This window comes from Spea bombifrons, chromosome 4 (assembly GCF_027358695.1).
Source record: "Spea bombifrons isolate aSpeBom1 chromosome 4, aSpeBom1.2.pri, whole genome shotgun sequence".
NCBI lineage: Eukaryota > Metazoa > Chordata > Amphibia > Anura > Pelobatidae > Spea > Spea bombifrons.
The window spans coordinates 82692872-82711341 of NC_071090.1; the positions used below are offsets into that span (position 1 = coordinate 82692872).

Here is an 18470-nt window from a genome sequence, read left to right on the forward strand (position 1 = left end):
TTCTGGATTTCCTTCAAGTACACTGGAATTGGTTTACATATGTATAAATATTAGTTGATGTTTAACAGTTAGAATGTGTGAGTAAGTCATTAATTAGTTAAGTGCTCAAATTAGACTTCCAGGCTTATGGTTGGTAGGGATGCCATGTGTTTTTAAATCATTCTGAGCCAATAAAAATATTCGTTAAGCAATGATGGGCTGGAAGATTTTGAAGGTGAATGGTATATAAGCTAATGTTTTCTTTCCAAAGTTATGGAAATCAGTTGCTAAGAAATTGCATCCTTGTGTTTTTCCAGGACTGAGAGGTCAGTGGCACAAATATAAATGATAAACTATTTGCTGGTCGGTCTTTTTTTCTCCTTTTTTTGTAACAAATTGATTCATGATTATTTTCTAAAATGCTTTAAAAATGTGTAGTTTTAATTATGTAAAGTTATTTATGATCTATTGTCATGCTTAGTATAGATGGTACATATTTTACTGGGTATTATATTGGTGTTTTTTCTTCTTTTTTTGTAATATTATCAGTCCAATATTACAGTTTCTGAGGCTCCTAAATTGTATCACCCTTTCTGCCCCTTATTACAGAGAACTATGCAATTTGAACGTTAATCAAGCCATTGTTTATAGTTTTTACATAAAAAAAATGAATGTGAATAAAACCAGTCAAAAATAATGAATTATGTAGAAAACAGATACCCGTCACATAACAAAACTGTCAAAGAGATTATATTTGTTCCTTCTGTTAGCATATCTCTAATATCACCATTGTGTATCACTGGTTAATGTGACAATTTACCTTCAATTTACTCCGTTTAAACATTTATTAAGAAATGAAGAAAGTCAAACAAATACTAAAGCGTTTCCTTATATTAGTTAACAATATTAGTGACTCACATGGCAAAATGAAACATTGAAAACATTGAAATTTGATTTTATCTCAAGTAATTTTATTCAAAACTCAGCTGATGTGTTATGTTAATTAAATGTGCCCAGAAACACATATATTAGATGAGCTTGATGCATAAAAAATGTATAAAACTGACTAAAACTCTCCTGGTTTCATAGTGAATAAACCCCAATAGGATTACTGGTTCCAAGATGACAGGGACCTTGCATAGTTTGCTATTTGATAAATTACTATCTCAGCCATGGGGTTTGGGGCTCTCTACCCAAAACCGTGTAGAACTTTTGTAACTACTGGATGGCCCTGATGTACTTCAAAGGGAGAGTGAAGGCTGTGAGAACATAAAGTGAAATAAATAACTAGGAAGTTTTCGAAATATAATAATTTAACCTTTCTTTCACAAATGTAGGGAGAAATAATTTTGCATACCTGGGATATGCTAACACTATTGCAATGCAAACTGGATTAAAATGTAACATTATGGTGGTCTACACATCCCATGCTATACATATAGAAAAAAGAAAAAAGTTTTCCCAAATGATAGAAAAAAACAAACAATATCAGAAATATCTAGGGTTTGTATGTTTCTAGAAATGTGAGTTAGATACCGCAAAGTCAAAGTGTGTTATGATGCCCTATTGTCCCTTTAAAGCATGGTTTAACCATTGTCCTGAACATTATCAGGCCATGAAAATTATTACAAAACTTAGAAAGCCTGTTCAGAAAGCTGAGTGATTAGTGAATATTTGACAAAACTCTGAACGTGTTATTATCTCAAAATAACTACATTTATATATTTTTTGTTATATTTTTGTATACTTCTGAAAATAACTCAATGTGCTTTTCTGTAATTCTCAGAACAAAAGCTGTACACAAGTGTAAAACTGTGAGGAAAGGGATTAAAATGTAATAAAAAAACATTCTAAATAATCAAGACATACACTTATTTCTCACACAAGTGAGTCTTTCCAACAAGTATCATAAGTTGTTCCTTGCCCTTCACTCCTACAAAACCATAGTCTGAATAAAATTGTTGGCACCTACATTGATAATTGGTAAACATTAATTTCGTATGGTCAGCTGCTGTAGTTTATTAAATAGAACAGGTAGGCCTTTGCTATTACTTTGAAATTAAATTATTGGTTTGGTTTATCACAATATTTTTCTTTCTCTTTTTTATTTTTATTTTGTTTCACAGTTACGTCAGAAGGCTCCAAGAGTACAACACACCATCAAACTATTTTGCTGTGTTAGCGTTAAGGGAAAATAATATGTCCCTGTAAGCCTTTTATCAGGTTTTCAGAACACATGATAAAAACACATTTTCAGTTGGCAGGATAGTTCAGGTACACTGTGTCGTATAAAATGAATAACTCCCCAGATTCATTTTCCGATACAACTCCCATTAGCCCAACACGTTTTCAAGTCAATGTAGTTAATGAAGGCTATGACAACCCTGCGTGTGAGGGAGATAAAGACCCTCCACAATATGAGGAAACATCCTTCGCCGGAGAAGACAACAGACTTAGAATGAGTTATGCTGCTGGGAATAGGGAGATGTATAACAATATTTTGCACAATGGAGACACAATTAAAACCGAAGGAAGTTTTCATCCTTATGACACGCACAGTCACACATATTACCTGAAAACATTTGGACACAACACAATGGAAGCTGTTCCCCAGATTGACTATTACAGAAACACGGGCAGTGTCTCCGGGGTCAAGAAAACCAGACCAAGTCTGGCAGATATCCATGACCAACTCTCGAAGGTAAGGTAACAAATATAAATGACAAATCATTAGGTCATTACACGCTGAGCTACATCACCTGTGACAACTGCTATTAAAGTTATCCTTAAATGTTACAGTAGCAAGCCCTGCCACTGAAACCCCTAAAGACCCTCAAATTGAAAATGTCCTGCTCTGGCCATATGAAATGCTTAAATAATCTATAAAAATAGGCCCACACATTTAAGAGAAACCAGCCCACATAAGAGCATTTGTCTAGGGTGAATGCATTTTGACTCTGTAAATGCTCCGGATGCTGCTGTCCGCTCTCTCTTTACCTTGCCCTTTTCTCTTGATCCAATAAACTTCTTTAGTTCCTGCTCCCATGTGCTTACCTGTCAGAAGGGTCTCACCCCCTGGTGTTCTAGATGAGGCAGAAGGGGGTATTTATCTGCGTTGACTCAGACATTCATATCTAGATTCCCTTGAACCTCTGCTTGTTTCTCAACGCTGAGCACCAGAACAGACATATAGAATTTTGACGGTAGATAAGAACCATTTGGCCAACCTAGTCTGCACATTTTCCTAATGTAAAGACTCAAACCTTAATCAGTCCTTGGTCTCACCTTACACTCAGGGTACCATACATGGTAGAATTCAATCCCTATATTAGCCTATAAGACTTATGTTTGGAAACTGTTCCACTTATTTACCACCCTCTCAGTAAAGCTTGAGTAGGTGTGCAAAAGAGCATGGATTTTATGCTGTTGTAGGCCACATGCTCTCTGATCTCCCTAGCAGGCCCTGTTCCAGGTGCCCCTAGCCCATCAAAAAAATGTATATTTAGTAACATGATATTGGTTAGTGTTCCTCTCACACAAAGGTGCAGCTGATTTCTATTTAGAAAAAGAAATCTATTTGCTAAGCACTTATCGTTTGTCAACTAAATGGTACAATGGTAAAAAAATAATTCTTTCTAACCAAGACATGTATCAAATAATGGAACATTCACCTGTGTACATTTGCAGTGTAACTTTTCAGTCAAAATCAAAACCTAGAATGGAATAATTTAAATCAGCAAGATTACGGTTATTTTCTGGATTTCTCTTCTAAAAACTATGCAGATCACAGTAATTTAACTCCAAGACCACAAGTGTACAAAAAACAAAAACTGCTTAGCTGAACATAAATGTTTAGCGGACATATCACAGATCAATATGCGCTGATTCTACATCTAAACAAACGTGTTTCTGATAAGATCAAATCACTGCATCCTTAATGAGACAAATTACAACAAATGTTAAATAATGTATTAAAACATTTGCGAAGATTGACGTAGATTGAATTGTAACTATTATGTGCAGAGATCGTCATCCAGTTATTATCTTGTTATTGTTGGATTTAGAGTATATGTGTAGCGATATACAAACAGCAAGTATGCAAAATTGCTTATGTTATGTTTAGGTAGGGCAGGTGTCGCCATGGTATAAAAAACATGTTGACGTTATAAAGGGTTAAATTGCCACTGATACAATGCATTTTACCTCTCCAAAGTTTTTTTTGTCTATTACTATATACTCCCGATGGAAATGCTGAATAGTTTTAGAAGACTTTCAATGCAGGTTTTTTTTTTGTATGCCATCACACTCCAGAATCTGTGACGGCATATTTGATATCAGGCATGTTTTTTTTTTTTAAAAAAACTATGTATTTTCCACCACCATTAAAACAAAATAAGGTTTAGAAATTAAATCATTAAATTAAGCCCCTGCTTTCCGCTGTTAAGTTGCATTTCAGCCTATGCGCAACACCCTGTATTAAAAGGGCTGCAAAATCTTCGATCTTTAAAAACTTTACTTTGCAACTTTACTGTTGTTTTGGGAAAAAAAAAGTAATTTCATCAATGTGAAGCAGATGATAGATATTAGGGGAAATTTTCTAGGCATATGTTAGGCCAAATAGTATAATCTTCTGTGGAGGAGAACATTGAGCCCAATTCTGTATGAATTTCCATAAATAAAATCAACTTGGCACTACCTGTCAATATAAAAAAGGCTGATTTACATAATCATACATGCAGCAATAAACGGGCGTTATGTCAGTCCTTCCTCGGAAAGATGACATTCTGATGAAGTCAGACTGACACCACCTAAATGTTGACTAGTTTAGATGAGTAAATTGAGTCTTGTCCGAAGCTTATTTTATATTCAGAAACGTGGGGACAATGATATGTCAGTTTGCATCAGTCTATTTTATTTCTAATAACTGAAGACATTCAATGAAATGAATACTTTTTTTAGTGCGGCAAATACATCTCTTTATTTCTCTTGGTAGCAGCTTTCTGGGTCCTGTGTAAAATTGTAAAAAAATCCCATCTCAAGGATAAAAGGTTAGCTTTTTTTTCTCCATTTAATATGGAAAGCTATAGTATTTGGAAACGTATGATTCAGGTGACAATTAGAGACATGTTTAGAATTTTCTGATTTATGGCCATTTTCTTCTGCAAGTAGCTTTTGCGCCAAGACCAAGCAAATAACATACTGTGTCATACCGCCCCATAAATTTGACACTTTTTGTGCATTAAATTCTCCAGAAACATTTATGGCAGAAAATTAATCCACGTATAGCTTAAAATAAGCAACAAGCAGAGCAAGATTTATTTTCGCAGAACCAGAGTTGACCCTCCTTCTGATGGGACAGCGTATATCACAAAGGACCTAAAATCAATGCCATATTTTATCCTCTGATATTGGGAATTATTATACTGAAGCCCTCCAGCTTAAAGAATTGGGTTAAAATAACAACACTATACTAGATTTATTGTCGGAATAGTACATAATGTAATGGGTTTTTCATCCTTTGCTATACTTTTTTTTTATGTCTGCTTTGAAAAAGTAAAATAACATCTTAACACGTACATTGCAACACAATCTATACATTACTATTATATGAATGAACTGACCTGAAATTTTTCTAACCTTTCATCATAAATAGCTCATTAAAATATTCCATGTTACATTGTTATTCTTTCAGTAGTGAACTAGATCTACACTGCCCTTTGTGAAACATAAACCTTGGGTTTTCCACAGGAATGGTTCCTTATAGAGCTATTTGATGGTTTGGGAGCCTCTAGACACTAGAGCTAGCAGTAATGATAAAAGACCCAGGAAGCTACGCTGGGTGGGAAGTTGCTCTCCCTAATGGCGACTGTTTCGATTTTGGCTCGTTCGTAAAAGGCTGAGCAGGCCATTTGTCTGAGCCCAGTCCCATTGTGTACAACGTTAAAGTACCAAAACAACATCATTGTTCAAAAATGTGCTTTTCAATGTTGATATTCTTCCAGTTTGCTAAGTACGATTGTATTATTGCCCTCTATTTGTAGAATCTTGTGTTTTCTTTAAACAACAAAAGCAGAAGTTGTTCTCTGTCCCCATTTTATAGTCTGACTGACTCAGTATTTTAAGAAAGAAACATGTATAATATATGCATGGTACAGTTGAGTCTAAAATTTGATATGAGATCAGTTTATTGATTTAACTCTCAAGCACACTCTAAATATATAGATTTGTTAATGATTGGTTTGCGACAACTGGCTGTTTGTCATAATCCTGAGTGGCATCTCTGTTAAATGTTACATTGCCAATACGTGTCCTGTCTGCGTCCTTTACCATTGTAACTATATTATTATAGTCCTAGCCCCTGAAATATTTCTTATATACTTTCACAATGCTGGTGGCACAAAGTAAATAAACAACAATGAAAGACTTGGCGTGCCTTAAAACGTATAGTTAACTGATACCAAGCTTTGTTGAATACCAATAAAGTTTTGTTGCTTGAACATAAGTCTGGCCCTCTAGGTTTTGAAGCACCTAAGGTGGTAATGCAGTTTGGAAGGGATTTCATATTCGGGGTCTATGGAGTTGTAAACAGACCAGGAATTCCATACGTAGATGATTTCATCAGTTTTAGTGACAAACAATTTTAGCTATTTTGACTGAGCTGTTTATGTCCAAACCTGAAGCTCCACACATTCCCTTCCTTTTGCTCTTTTACACTTACCGAAAGTGTACATTTTGAAGTTACTTCGGTCTTGCATGAGGTTAAAGAGGACATGCAGTGTTTCTCCAAAGTTAGCCATTGGTGGTCTAAAGTACCATAAGAGCCCGAACTGAAGTGAACCGGTACATTGGTTTTTCTTTAATCACAATAAGAGTGCCAAGACTTTGACATGTTGGCAGGATGGCTAGGAATGGGTTACTCGCTAATTAACTTTGTATCGACAGAGTGCTGTTATTTGAATCACTTCATGTAGTGATAGGAAAAGAAAACTATATTTCAGATTGCTGAACAATAAGGCATGCTGTGGCGCTGCACTGGCTTCTCCAGCGACATGCACTCAACCCGCGATTTGGTCACTTCACCGATTGTCCCTGGGATGCCGCACGACTTAGTTTCCTTAGTGCAAATCTATTGGTAAATGAGTAATCTCTGTTAGAAACAAAGGAATTCGTAGTAAATTAATAGAACATTAGGAGCCATTATTTATGGTAATGGTGTGTGAAAGTACACATTAATTCCGGGAATGCTGGAAACAACCGGTTTCAGGTGGCAATAATTGAAGGTTTCTTTTTGTGTCGGTAAGAATTTGGCCGTGTGCTCTAGCTGCAAAGTAGAATATGCATATTCATTTGCGAAGATGAATTCAGCACATTGATATTTATAGCTGTTTCAGAAACTTCCCAATGTAACCTTTTCACTGCCTACAAGTATTGCGCAATGTGCCACTGCCAGCTCCACCGGCAGCGAGGCATTTCCATTAACCATTACTACTTCTCCTGTAAAACGATTCATCAATATCTACCCTTCTCAGGTGACATATTTTAGAATGAATTGCTGAAAAAGCCCTATATAAATGAAATAAAAAATAAATAAAAACTTTTACCAGCCAAAAGATACTATTACTTACCTTTGACTTTCTTTTGTGTATACATTTTAATTCAATTAAATGCACTTCCTATGCATCAGCGTTAAATATTTTTGTATGTTATGTTTATATACTCTGTGGAATGGACAATATTTCTGGTAAAACAAAGCATTTCGGAGGCTTGCAAAACACTTCTCTTCGCAGTGTTTTCTAGGAGCGTAAAATCTTTGCCAGGTATGTATCATAGTGTTCTACAGCTCTAAAAGTCAAAATGCTTTACTCAATTACATGAATAGTTATCAATAGATCAGGTCGTTTCTCGAACATTTTATTTAAGCTCCATCTTCTTGCCAGGCTAACCACACACCCAAAAGCTAAAGCGTTTAGCTATCTGATACGTTGTGATGTATGGTCTTCTTCATTGCTTATCCTGCTTGGTTGGTTGGGTAACAGTGATAATCATTACTGTTTATAGTAAAGGTATATCTGGGTCCACTCTCTTGTTGATGCAAGAAAAAAACCACCTAAGACTGGGTTCAGTGGTATGATGTCAGGGTTTTCTGCCCACAGTCATGCTTATGTTGGAGCTAGGAGACGAAGCAAAGAAACAAATATCTCTGCCTTCAGAGTCATTGACACCTACTTTCTACCCATGGTAGATCTTCATAGATATTCTAACTATAATGTATAATGTATAATCGTGTTTCCTTTTGTGACTATAGAATGTAGCAGTGACTCCTGGCTCAGTTTCCAATGGAGATGGGGTTTTGGGTGAAGAGGAACCAAATAAGGAGGAAGAAAAGGGTGGATTTGTGAAGTTCGGATGGGTAAAAGGTGTACTGGTGAGTTACTTGATTTACAGAAATACATTTTCCGTAATCGTTATAATTTTACCATTGTCTTAGTAGAATCCACTACACTAGCATATGAATGTAAGATCTATTGCCAACAACCATCCACCTATTTTAGTAAACTGTTTTATTGACCATATATTAAATTATTATCTATTAGTAAAACCTTTGCACAAATTGTCAAGGCATCTGGAAAGGATTAGGGAAATAAAGTCTTTTTTTTTTAAAATAAACACACCATTTTCACACTGGTTTGGAATAGTGTTTGCCATTTGCACAAAAACGTATATTCTTTGTCTTTGTGAATAATTCTTCATAGGTCAGATGCATGCTGAATATATGGGGTGTGATGCTCTTCATTCGACTCTCATGGATTGTTGGACAAGCTGGAATCGGTAAGCTTATAATTCTGTTTGCTTAACCATTTGATTGCCAGATGGCATCAGAATCTAATGACATTCAAAAAGCTAAATCCAGTTGAGTACTAGAAAAATGTTAAAATAACGCAGGTTCGGAGAAGGAATTTTAATGACTCGGTATATCTGTAACACATTGTACCACTTCTGCTCTCAGACAACAAATGGCGCAAATACCACCTGTTTGCTATTATATGACGCCAACACGGGGATTATACTCAGTGTGTGAACAAGCGCTTACAACAGTTTCAGGCGTACGTCTGTTTAATATATTTACTCGATGTAGGCACGTCTCCCATGGATATAGTCTGACAGTTTTTATTAACTTCATACATCACTTTAGTAATTTTCACACCCGTTGGGGCTCTAGCAGCAGCCTTTGCCAGCCAAACATAGGATTTAAGTGCAAACATTTGCAGTTATTGACTTTTTTTAACTTTCTTAAAAAAAAGCTTGGGCAGGTGTACTGTGTAGTGCAGTTACAAGGAACCCATGTGAATCACTTAATGGATGTGGTTTCTATAAAATCAATGTCTCAAAAATATTGTACACACCCGATTGCAAGAATATGCCCCCTTCCCTACACGCACCAAGAGCAACTGTCATCTCACCTAAATCCTTAAACCGCTCTTGACAAAGAGCTGGTTTGTATATTTAGGTGAACACCAAGCCATTGCTTTGGAATGATATAGTCAGGGCCTAGGTTCTGAAAGAAAGGGGCTCCACTATACATATATGTGCGGATAGAGTAACGAAGCACCTGTTTCGCTACAAAATAAATCTGATGTTTATTTACACACTGCAAGATTGAAACAGAGGTTGACTTAGAGTAAATCAGAGGTAAGTGAGCCAGGAGTAGTACAGAAGCTGAGCCAGAGTCAGAGAGTCAACCCTACACCCAGCTTGCCATCCCTATATATCAGGCATATCCAAATTCCGGCCCGAGGGCCAATTGCGGCCCGCGTTCTGGTCTGATAAGGCCCTACAGATAAGTTGCCCAAATATAGATCTGTTTTTTTTTTATATTAAAGGCAGAGTGATTTAACACCTGTTTAGATTTGTCATCCAAGTCACAAAATGAAAAGTATGCCGTTTTCAATAAACTTTGCACAAAATAGTTACCGTATTTGCTCGATTATAAGACGAGGTTTTTTTCAGAGCAAATGCTCTGAAAAATACCCCTCGTCTTGTAATCGGGGTCGTCTTCTAATCAGACCTCAAATGAGGTCTGACTATTAGACTAAGATCCAGATCCCCCGCATCGCTGCAGGGGACCTGGATCCTCCTGTGCGGTAACCTCAGCTGCTGCCGGCGTCTATCACCGAGCGCCGGCGAAAGTGCCGGCAGCAGCCGAGGTTGCATACATGCGTACCTTCCTGCTCCCGGGATAGCCCGCCCACTGCGGGGAAGCAGAGCCGGTTGTGGAGACTGCTGCAGGACCGGGACCCGGAAGCACTGTGCCGTCCAAAAACAGATCCGGTAGACCTCTTCAATTTTCGGGAGGAGGCGGGGCCTAGCGGGGTCACACAGCGTCATGCTGAAATCCCGTGGGAGCTGCAGCAAGCGCCTGCTGAGGCATCGCGGTGAGTGAAGTGCCTGAGTATATTAGTGTCTGGGTAGGTAGGTAAGTGTCTCGGTGGGTAGGTAAGTGTCTGGGTGGGAAGTGTCTGGGTGGGAAGTGTCTCAGTGGTTAGGGAAGTGTCTGGGTGGGTATATTAGTGTCTGGGTATGTAAGTGTCCCCCTATATGCCACTCTGTCCCATGATATGCCTTTTAACCCCCTATATGCCAGAGTGGCATATAGGGGGTTATAAGGCATAACATGGGGCAGAGTGGCATATCGGAGGGTATAAGGCATGCCTGGGGGCAGATGTGCATAACTGGCAGCAGATGAGCATAACTGGGGGCAGGTTGGTAAATAAAAGGAAATTAAAAACAAAAAAAAATAGACATGAATTATTATTTACTAGTAAAACTTTTTTCCTATAGGGTCGTCTTATAATCAGACCTTTTCTTTTTTTCCTAAATTAATATTCAGATTTTGGGGGGTCGTCTTATAATCAGGGTCGTCTTATAATCGAGCAAATACGGTAATTTGCATTTAATTTTAATGGTTCAAAGAATGTCAGGCAAAACGGTCGGCCCTCGCACATGTTCACTTCAACAAATCTGGCACTCTTCGAAAAAAGTTTGGACATGCCTGCTATATATGAACTGAAGTAGACTCTCCTGCTTTAAAGGCAAACTAAGGAGGCATTTCCAGCCAGCTCAAGTTTAGATCATTCTTTGCCCTTATTGAAGAGCTTGGCATTGTGCTTAAGCCCACATCATCTTACCTTGGTCTAGGTTAAAAAATATATAAACCATCTGAAACTTTTTCATACTCTTCATGTATGATTAATAAAACTATTCAGTAAAGTCAAAGCTATATGGGTAGTTCCAGATGTAAATCTCTGATTTACCATTAGATTTTTAGATAATAAACCCAGAGGCTGTCATGTAATATCTTGGGTGACTTTCCCCTTTAAAATCATACTAGATTGACCTAATACTGTGCCTTGTCCTACAATTAGTCTCGATAAGAGGATCAGCTTTTATTTGCATCTTAGTGCTTAGCCCTTGTTAACAATGGGCTGAGGACATTTCTTCCCATAGGCGATTTTAAACAGTGTGCTCATCATTCACTTAATGAGAATAGCTTATGCCAGAATTCTGAATAGAACTGGGTCGTTTGGGATATATAGGAAGATTGTTCCTTACTAAGACAAATATTAGAGATTCTCAAAGTTCTAATTTTCACTGGCCGGCACTTTAGCATATGCCACGTCTGACAAATAACTGCTTGGTGACTTTATGATGCATATCAAATTAAACCTTATAGCCACAGGGACACAACCACATCTTATGTCCTGCCGTGAAACCTGCCAATTCTTTGCTTAGGGCTTTCATGGACAATTAGTTTTCTAAGGGCAGAATGGTAACTTATTTGTGTCATTAAGTGGTATAACTCCACTCTTAGATGTGAGAACAGCCGGAAGGACTTTCCAATTTGAAGTTATTTATCTTTAATGCTGTGATGAACATAATGTTATTATATGTATAAGTGTTGGATTTAAGTTAAAAGAATTTATAGTTTTGCATTAAATTTCTGTTGATGTGTTTATTATTAGCCTGGCACATACTTTTTTTAGTCATTATTATATGAGTATCATGATTTCTGCAAAGTCTTACATTTAGGGAGAATTGCACTGGAGACATTTTCTTATTTTGGCTTTGTGTTATAGTTTCATTTCTTGATATTATTTGTTCTTATACTGAATTTTCTTGGGAGACATTATAATAGTGTTGATCAGTGCAAGGAGGGATTTTTAACTATTATATACCTGTATGAAGGCTTGGGTATAACCACATGAGGTTGAGAAATGAAGCAAAATTAGCCATGCACCCTAAGATTTTCCCACTTGGGTTCTATTATTATTATCTTTTATTTATGTAGCGCCAACAATTTACGCAGCGCTTAATACAATACATATATTCAAGGGGTATGACAAGACGAGAACTGCCAGACTAAGTCAAACCGATACATTAGGTGGAAAATGTATTGGTTTGTTCCCAGGCAACCAAAATTTCAGATTTTGTTTGTACAAACTATTCACACCATACGTTGTATGAATTCATATTACAATATGATCATCCTCAATTTTTTCTATACATTTAATTGACGTTAGTGCAGTTTAAATCTGTTCTCAATGCAACCCCGGGGTTTCCGGGTGAACTTGATGTTCTACATGCAGTATCATTCCGCATGATGGAAGCTGTAGTTACAAATCTGGAGATCCATTGGTGGTCTTTATTACTGTAGGAAGGATAGCATAAGATCGAAGCAATGGAACAAAAAGATTTAATAGTTAACAGAGTATATTCTTCTCTTTCCACTGAGGTCTTGGTGTCATTATCATCGGGTTAGCTGTGACAGTAACTGCTATAACTGGCCTGTCCACCTCTGCAATTGCCACAAATGGATATGTCAGAGGAGGTAATAAAAAATGAGCCATGAAACATTCTAAAGGTCGGTGCCAGTTCAGAATCTCTTTATTTTTAGGTAATCACATCCTTGGCTGGCTAGAGGCACTTTTTTCTTTTTTCCTCTTTTTTTTTTTAGCGTCGACTGGAACATACAAGAAAGTCCTTTACCGATCTCCATTTCCTTTTCAGCCCATTTTAAGACATTTCTTACAGCGTACTTTTTTCAGGATCTGCAGACAGAACGACTCAAAACACTAATAAGCAGGCATCGTTTGATGCTTTAGTGTGAAGTCATTTAATGCCAGAGAACCTTTTTTTTCAGGACAAAAGATCATAGTGCACATGTTCCACTGAAAGCTCAATCAGAAAAAAAGTCATGCATATGTAAAATATGGTATTTCTTTTCTTATTGCTGACAGGTTTGGCAGTTGTCATAATTGTTCTTGCCACCATGGTTACTTCAATTACTGGGTTGTCAACTTCTGCAATAGCAACCAACGGCTATGTCCGTGGAGGTAAAGAGTTAAGGTTATTTGCTAAGAAAAGCAAGACTTTCTGGTGCTAGGTATGGATTTTCTGTTAGTGATGGAAAGTCTGTGACATAAGAAGAACACTTGTCCTGATGTCTGAAAAGGTAAATTTACTTACATAGGTATTATCATCTGGATTCCATATAGACTTAATTTACTGGATATATAGAAAGTATTAAATAAAATGTATATCTATGCCGATAGAGCAAGAAAAAGGTTCAGAGAGAATCAGATTCAAATAACAATCAGCAGTGAAACACCTGTGAAATCAAGCTTTCTATCTGCTGAAATGTTTTCATACTCTTCATGTATGATTAATAAAACTATTCAGTAAAGTCAAAGCTATATGGGTAGTTCCAGATGTAAATCTCCGATTTACCAGCAAAGTACATTCTAGGTTGTTGGCTCATTGGAACGTTATCTGGACTATGCATGCAATGAAGTCGGTCTCCCTCCATGACAACACAGGTTTGCTAACGTTTTGTTAAGAACTGTTAGAAGGATCTAGAACGTAAGTATCAGTTTTCCAGTTACATGAATAGGTAAAAAAAAATAAAAAATCAGAAGTTATTTAAAGGTAAGGTATTAAGATTATGGTGATACTGGTAACATCCCATTGTTTTAATTAACTATAACTTAAAAATAGCCTGTTTATGGGTTAACTGGTCAGCATCTACTTGCCTCAGAAATCATGGAAGGATGTTCCTTCTAGGGAATACTATTCTATGTATAAGAATGTATTGAAAGTGTATTTTAAAAATTAGCATATAACCATACCGACCGTTGTACATTTTGCTAATTAATTCAGACCATATTTCAGGCATTAAAGGTTCTGGGGCTCTTCAAAATGAACAAAAAGGTCCCCTAAACACTAATAATAAGGTTACAATACTGTAGAGTACTACAACCATAGTGTTGCATATGTTTTGAAGTGCATTCGTTTACAATGTAGTGTTTTTCCGTAAAGTTATAAATTTACATAAGGTCATGTATTTATAGCTGTTTTAGTCTTAGAACAAAGTTTCATGTCTTTCAGAGAGACAAGTCCTTCACCCTCCTAGCTCAGCACATCGTTTCCTAGAGTCAGTTTACTTTGGTGGAAACAACAGGAGACAGTGATATCAGCCTATTGCCAGAAGTGCAATATTTTTATGACCTCAGACTGTCATAAAGCAAAATGCAAACTCCGTTGAGCCAGGAATACCATCAAGATTCCACATCAGTAAAACATTAAAATGGAATTGTTACCTTAAAATGAAATAATCGATAAAAATATTACATGTTGCCGTTAAAACAAGTCTGTTTATTAAAACATTTCATAAATATCTGGTGTAGATTAAACAAAGAAATAATACCTTATCTTTAAATTCAATTTTAGAATTAATACGTTTCCAAATTACAGAGCATTTTACAAGAATTGTACTGGAAATATTACTAGTAAATGAAATAACTCAGTGGTTAGAAGGTCATCACCACCATGGTAAGTATTGTTATATCTGGGTCATAGTTGATCAAAAATGATATCTTTATGGGACAATTTGCATGTGCTGATCAAACTATTGAGAACGTTTCAGGACATCCAAGCATCAACTGGCAGAATTTCCCACAGAAGATGTCATCTGTAATTGCTTGTATTGTCATGTAGGTAAAAGGCAAGTCTTTTTTGCTATTTCCAGGTCTTGGGATCGTTGTCATTTCCCTGAGTGTAGTGGTAACCACTCTTACAGGTCTCTCTATGTCTGCTATATGTACTAATGGAGTTGTTCGAGGCGGTAAGTCACCTTACAAAAAATACAACACGCACACATATATATATATATATGTATGTATATATATCGTAAATTATTTCACTATACTATTACATTACGCTTAATAATATAGCACTAACATATCTTTATTATCTGTCATATGGATCAGCCAGGGCTGGATTAATGACCTATTAGGCATTGTTAAAATGAAACGGCTGACCTAAACTAGGGGACTGTTCCAGATTGAACTACCTTTGGTGATATAAGGAGACATGTGCTGTGCCTTGAGTACCAACACTGGGGCTAAAGGAGCTAAACTATTTAATTAGATATGTTCACATGTACATATATTGCCTCCTGTACTTTGTTAAATCCCTTTAAGTATTTAAATGTTTCTATTGCATCCCTCCTCTCTCTCTTCTTTTCCTCCAAGCTATAGAAATTAAGATCCCTTAGTCTTTCCTGATAATTTATATCCTGCTTGCCTTTTCTGACACTTTATTATATTGTCTGCTTACCATTAGGTCATCCAAAATAATTACTACTAAATTCCTCTCTTCTGTTATCACTGACAGAACAGTGCCCCCAATGCTATATACTGACATGGGATTGACTGTCCCAAGTGCATTATTTTACATTTATCAACACTAAACTGCAGCTGCCAAACTCGCAACCATTCTTCTAGTTTACTTAAGTTATTTGCCACTTGACTTATTCTACCTGGAAGGTCTACCCTGTTGCAGACCTTTGCATCATCTGCAAAAACACATACCTTACGATTAAGAACTTCTGTAGTATCACTAATAAAAATATTAAAAAGTACATGTCCCAATACTGATTCCTGAGGTACCCCACTAATAACAAGTCGTTCCTCTGAATATACACCATTAACTACAACTGTCTGCCTCCTGTCACAACCATCCAAACCTAAAGACTACAATCTGTTTATAGGTTTTCTATGGGGGGCAGTGTTGAATGCCCTACTGACATCTATATCAACAGCTTGTCCCTGGTCTATTATCTTAGATACCCAGTCAACAAAATAAATTAAGTTACCTCTCAGGGTCTCCTTGTAGTAAACCAGTGCTGTTTCTGATCACGCAAACGATTTAGTTCCAGATATTCAACAATCCTATCCTTTAGCAGGGTTTCCATTAGTTTGCCAACTGCAGACATAAGACTCACTAGTCTATGGTAGGCTAAGTCTTCCCTGCTACCTTTTTGGGGAAGAGATACTATACAGTTTTGTGGAACTATTCCTGCCAATAGTGAATGGTTAAATAGTCTGCTAGTTGGTTTTGCCAGGACACTTCAAAGCTCTTTTAATAACTTTGTGTGTTTCCCATCGGGTCCCATGGATTTTTCTGTTTTTATTTTTAGTAGAACTTCTTCCTCTGTGAACACACCGTTTTACATGTCACGCTATTTCTTTTTGCTAACAAGGGTCCCTCACCTTCATCTTTCTCAGTAAAAACAGAACAGAACTGCTTATTGAAGCAGTCGGCTAGATCTTTATCCACATTTATGTAACTCTTCTTAATTTGTCTTTAGTTTAATTATTCCTGGATTAGGTTTTCTTCTCTCACTTAAATATTTAAAAAAGGCTTATTTTTGCTAACCTGCCAATTTTCTCCTCCGTGTTTCTTGCAGTGCATCAAATGATGCATTTTGCGTCCCTAAGCTTAGCTTTGTAGTTGTTCCCATCTTCCTCATTTTGAGTCTGTTTATAGTTTCTAAAAGCTACCATCTTATCCTTGAATATATTTGCCACATCTGCGGAGTACCCCAGTGGTTTCCTTTTCCTTTTAGTCTTACTAACAAACTTAATGCAATGCTCTGATGCCTTTAGCAGAACATCACTTAAATAGTTCCATTTCACCGGGTTTCCATCTGAAGATGTCCATTGAAAAATCCACCAAATGAAAAATCCACCTTTCTAAAATGGAAACCTTAGTTTTAGTATGAGGCAACGCAACCTCTCTCCTTATATCAAACCACAGTGATTGATGATCTCTGGAGCCCAAACACTCTCCGACAGTGACATCCAAAATCAAGTCTCCATTTTTAAGTACTAAATTCAGCACAGTCCCTGTATAGAATTAAGGATGTCTCAAGCTCAAAAAATGTTTCGAAACACTTGGCACTCTATTGGGTTTCTATTGGGTTTTGCTTCGTATTAAATTGTGTCTTAATCCTGCCCTGAGTCAATCCCACTGTTACTGATCCTGTAATATTAATTGAATAACTCATTTTATTAACTAGTGCATGCAAAATAGTTTTTCGGTTACTAATAACTTAAACGGTCCACTATCATGAAAACAATATAATATCGTGTATAATTTTAAGATCAGTCTAAATAAAGGCAAAATGGATTAAACCTGAATATGGCTATTACATTAATTGGTAACGTCTGAAATGTTCTCTCGGCATAGTTTCATAAAACCTTCATATATTATCCATTTACATTGCTGGGCCTGGAAAGAACATAACACATAAAAATCCTAATTTGTATAACTGACATCTATGTAAAAATTCTGTAGAAGCAAAATCATAAACCCAGATTGGAGTGTAGTGTAGCTAAGAGGAAGATGATGTTTGTCACATTATTATTTAACAGATTAGCTGAAAACATAAAGTGATGATAACAAATCACTACATTATTATTATTATTATTATTTTTCTCAAGCCCGTACCTAATTCATCAACACATTTTACATGTCGTTTTCATGATAGTGTTCCTTTAAAACGTCTGGATTTCATTGTAACATCTAAGAGAAGGTAAGTCATTCGATACCAACATTTTGGACAACCTCCAAAATGAGCAGTCTCAAGTATTTCCAAATTATTTCAAAAGCCACTTTAACTTTTGGACTCTATATATATGGAAGGTAAGATTGTTAGCTCTACAGACACCTATTTAGAGAGAAGAAATTAAACTATACTATTCCCAATCCAGGGTGTAGAAGTCACATTTTATTAAATTAGACACATTAATACTCTTGTCACTGCATCATAATTCTCTGTTGACTCCCATCATATATATTAAGGAAGGCTTGGATGATTAAGGTCAGTACAGAAGCTGATTCTGTCAGTTTAGAACTATACCGATCATATTGTATTATTCACTTAATGTATTAAATGTATATATGATGCCCAAACAAACCAATATACTGAACCTTCCCCTTTTAAATTTACAATCTGCTTAATCAGCTAAATGCCCACCGAGAAACAAAATATTCAGAGCAAAATGCATGCTTTGTGGGGTCTGTTCATCCGAGTAGCTATAAGAACACATTGAAATCTATTGTGAGATTATTTAATCATTTTAATTGGAAAA

At 36.4% G+C, this 18470-nt stretch overlaps 1 protein-coding gene across 2 annotated transcripts in view; it reads left to right on the forward strand.

The window, feature by feature from the left end:
- The first annotated feature begins 266 nt into the window (after positions 1–266).
- SLC12A1 (solute carrier family 12 member 1) overlaps positions 267–18470 on the forward strand; it is a 45351-nt gene continuing 27147 nt past the window's right edge. Inside the window, exons 1-5 of one of the 2 annotated variants that reach the window (XM_053462267.1) lie at positions 267–305; positions 2106–2680; positions 8285–8404; positions 8733–8808; positions 13275–13370. In XM_053462267.1, coding sequence (XP_053318242.1) covers positions 2273–2680; positions 8285–8404; positions 8733–8808; positions 13275–13370 — 700 coding nt within the window. In that variant the 5' untranslated portion in view covers positions 267–305; positions 2106–2272. Of the gene's footprint in view, positions 306–2105; positions 2681–8284; positions 8405–8732; positions 8809–13274; positions 13371–15061; positions 15158–18470 lie in introns of both variants that reach the window. The other variant, XM_053462266.1, reaches the window with a different exon arrangement.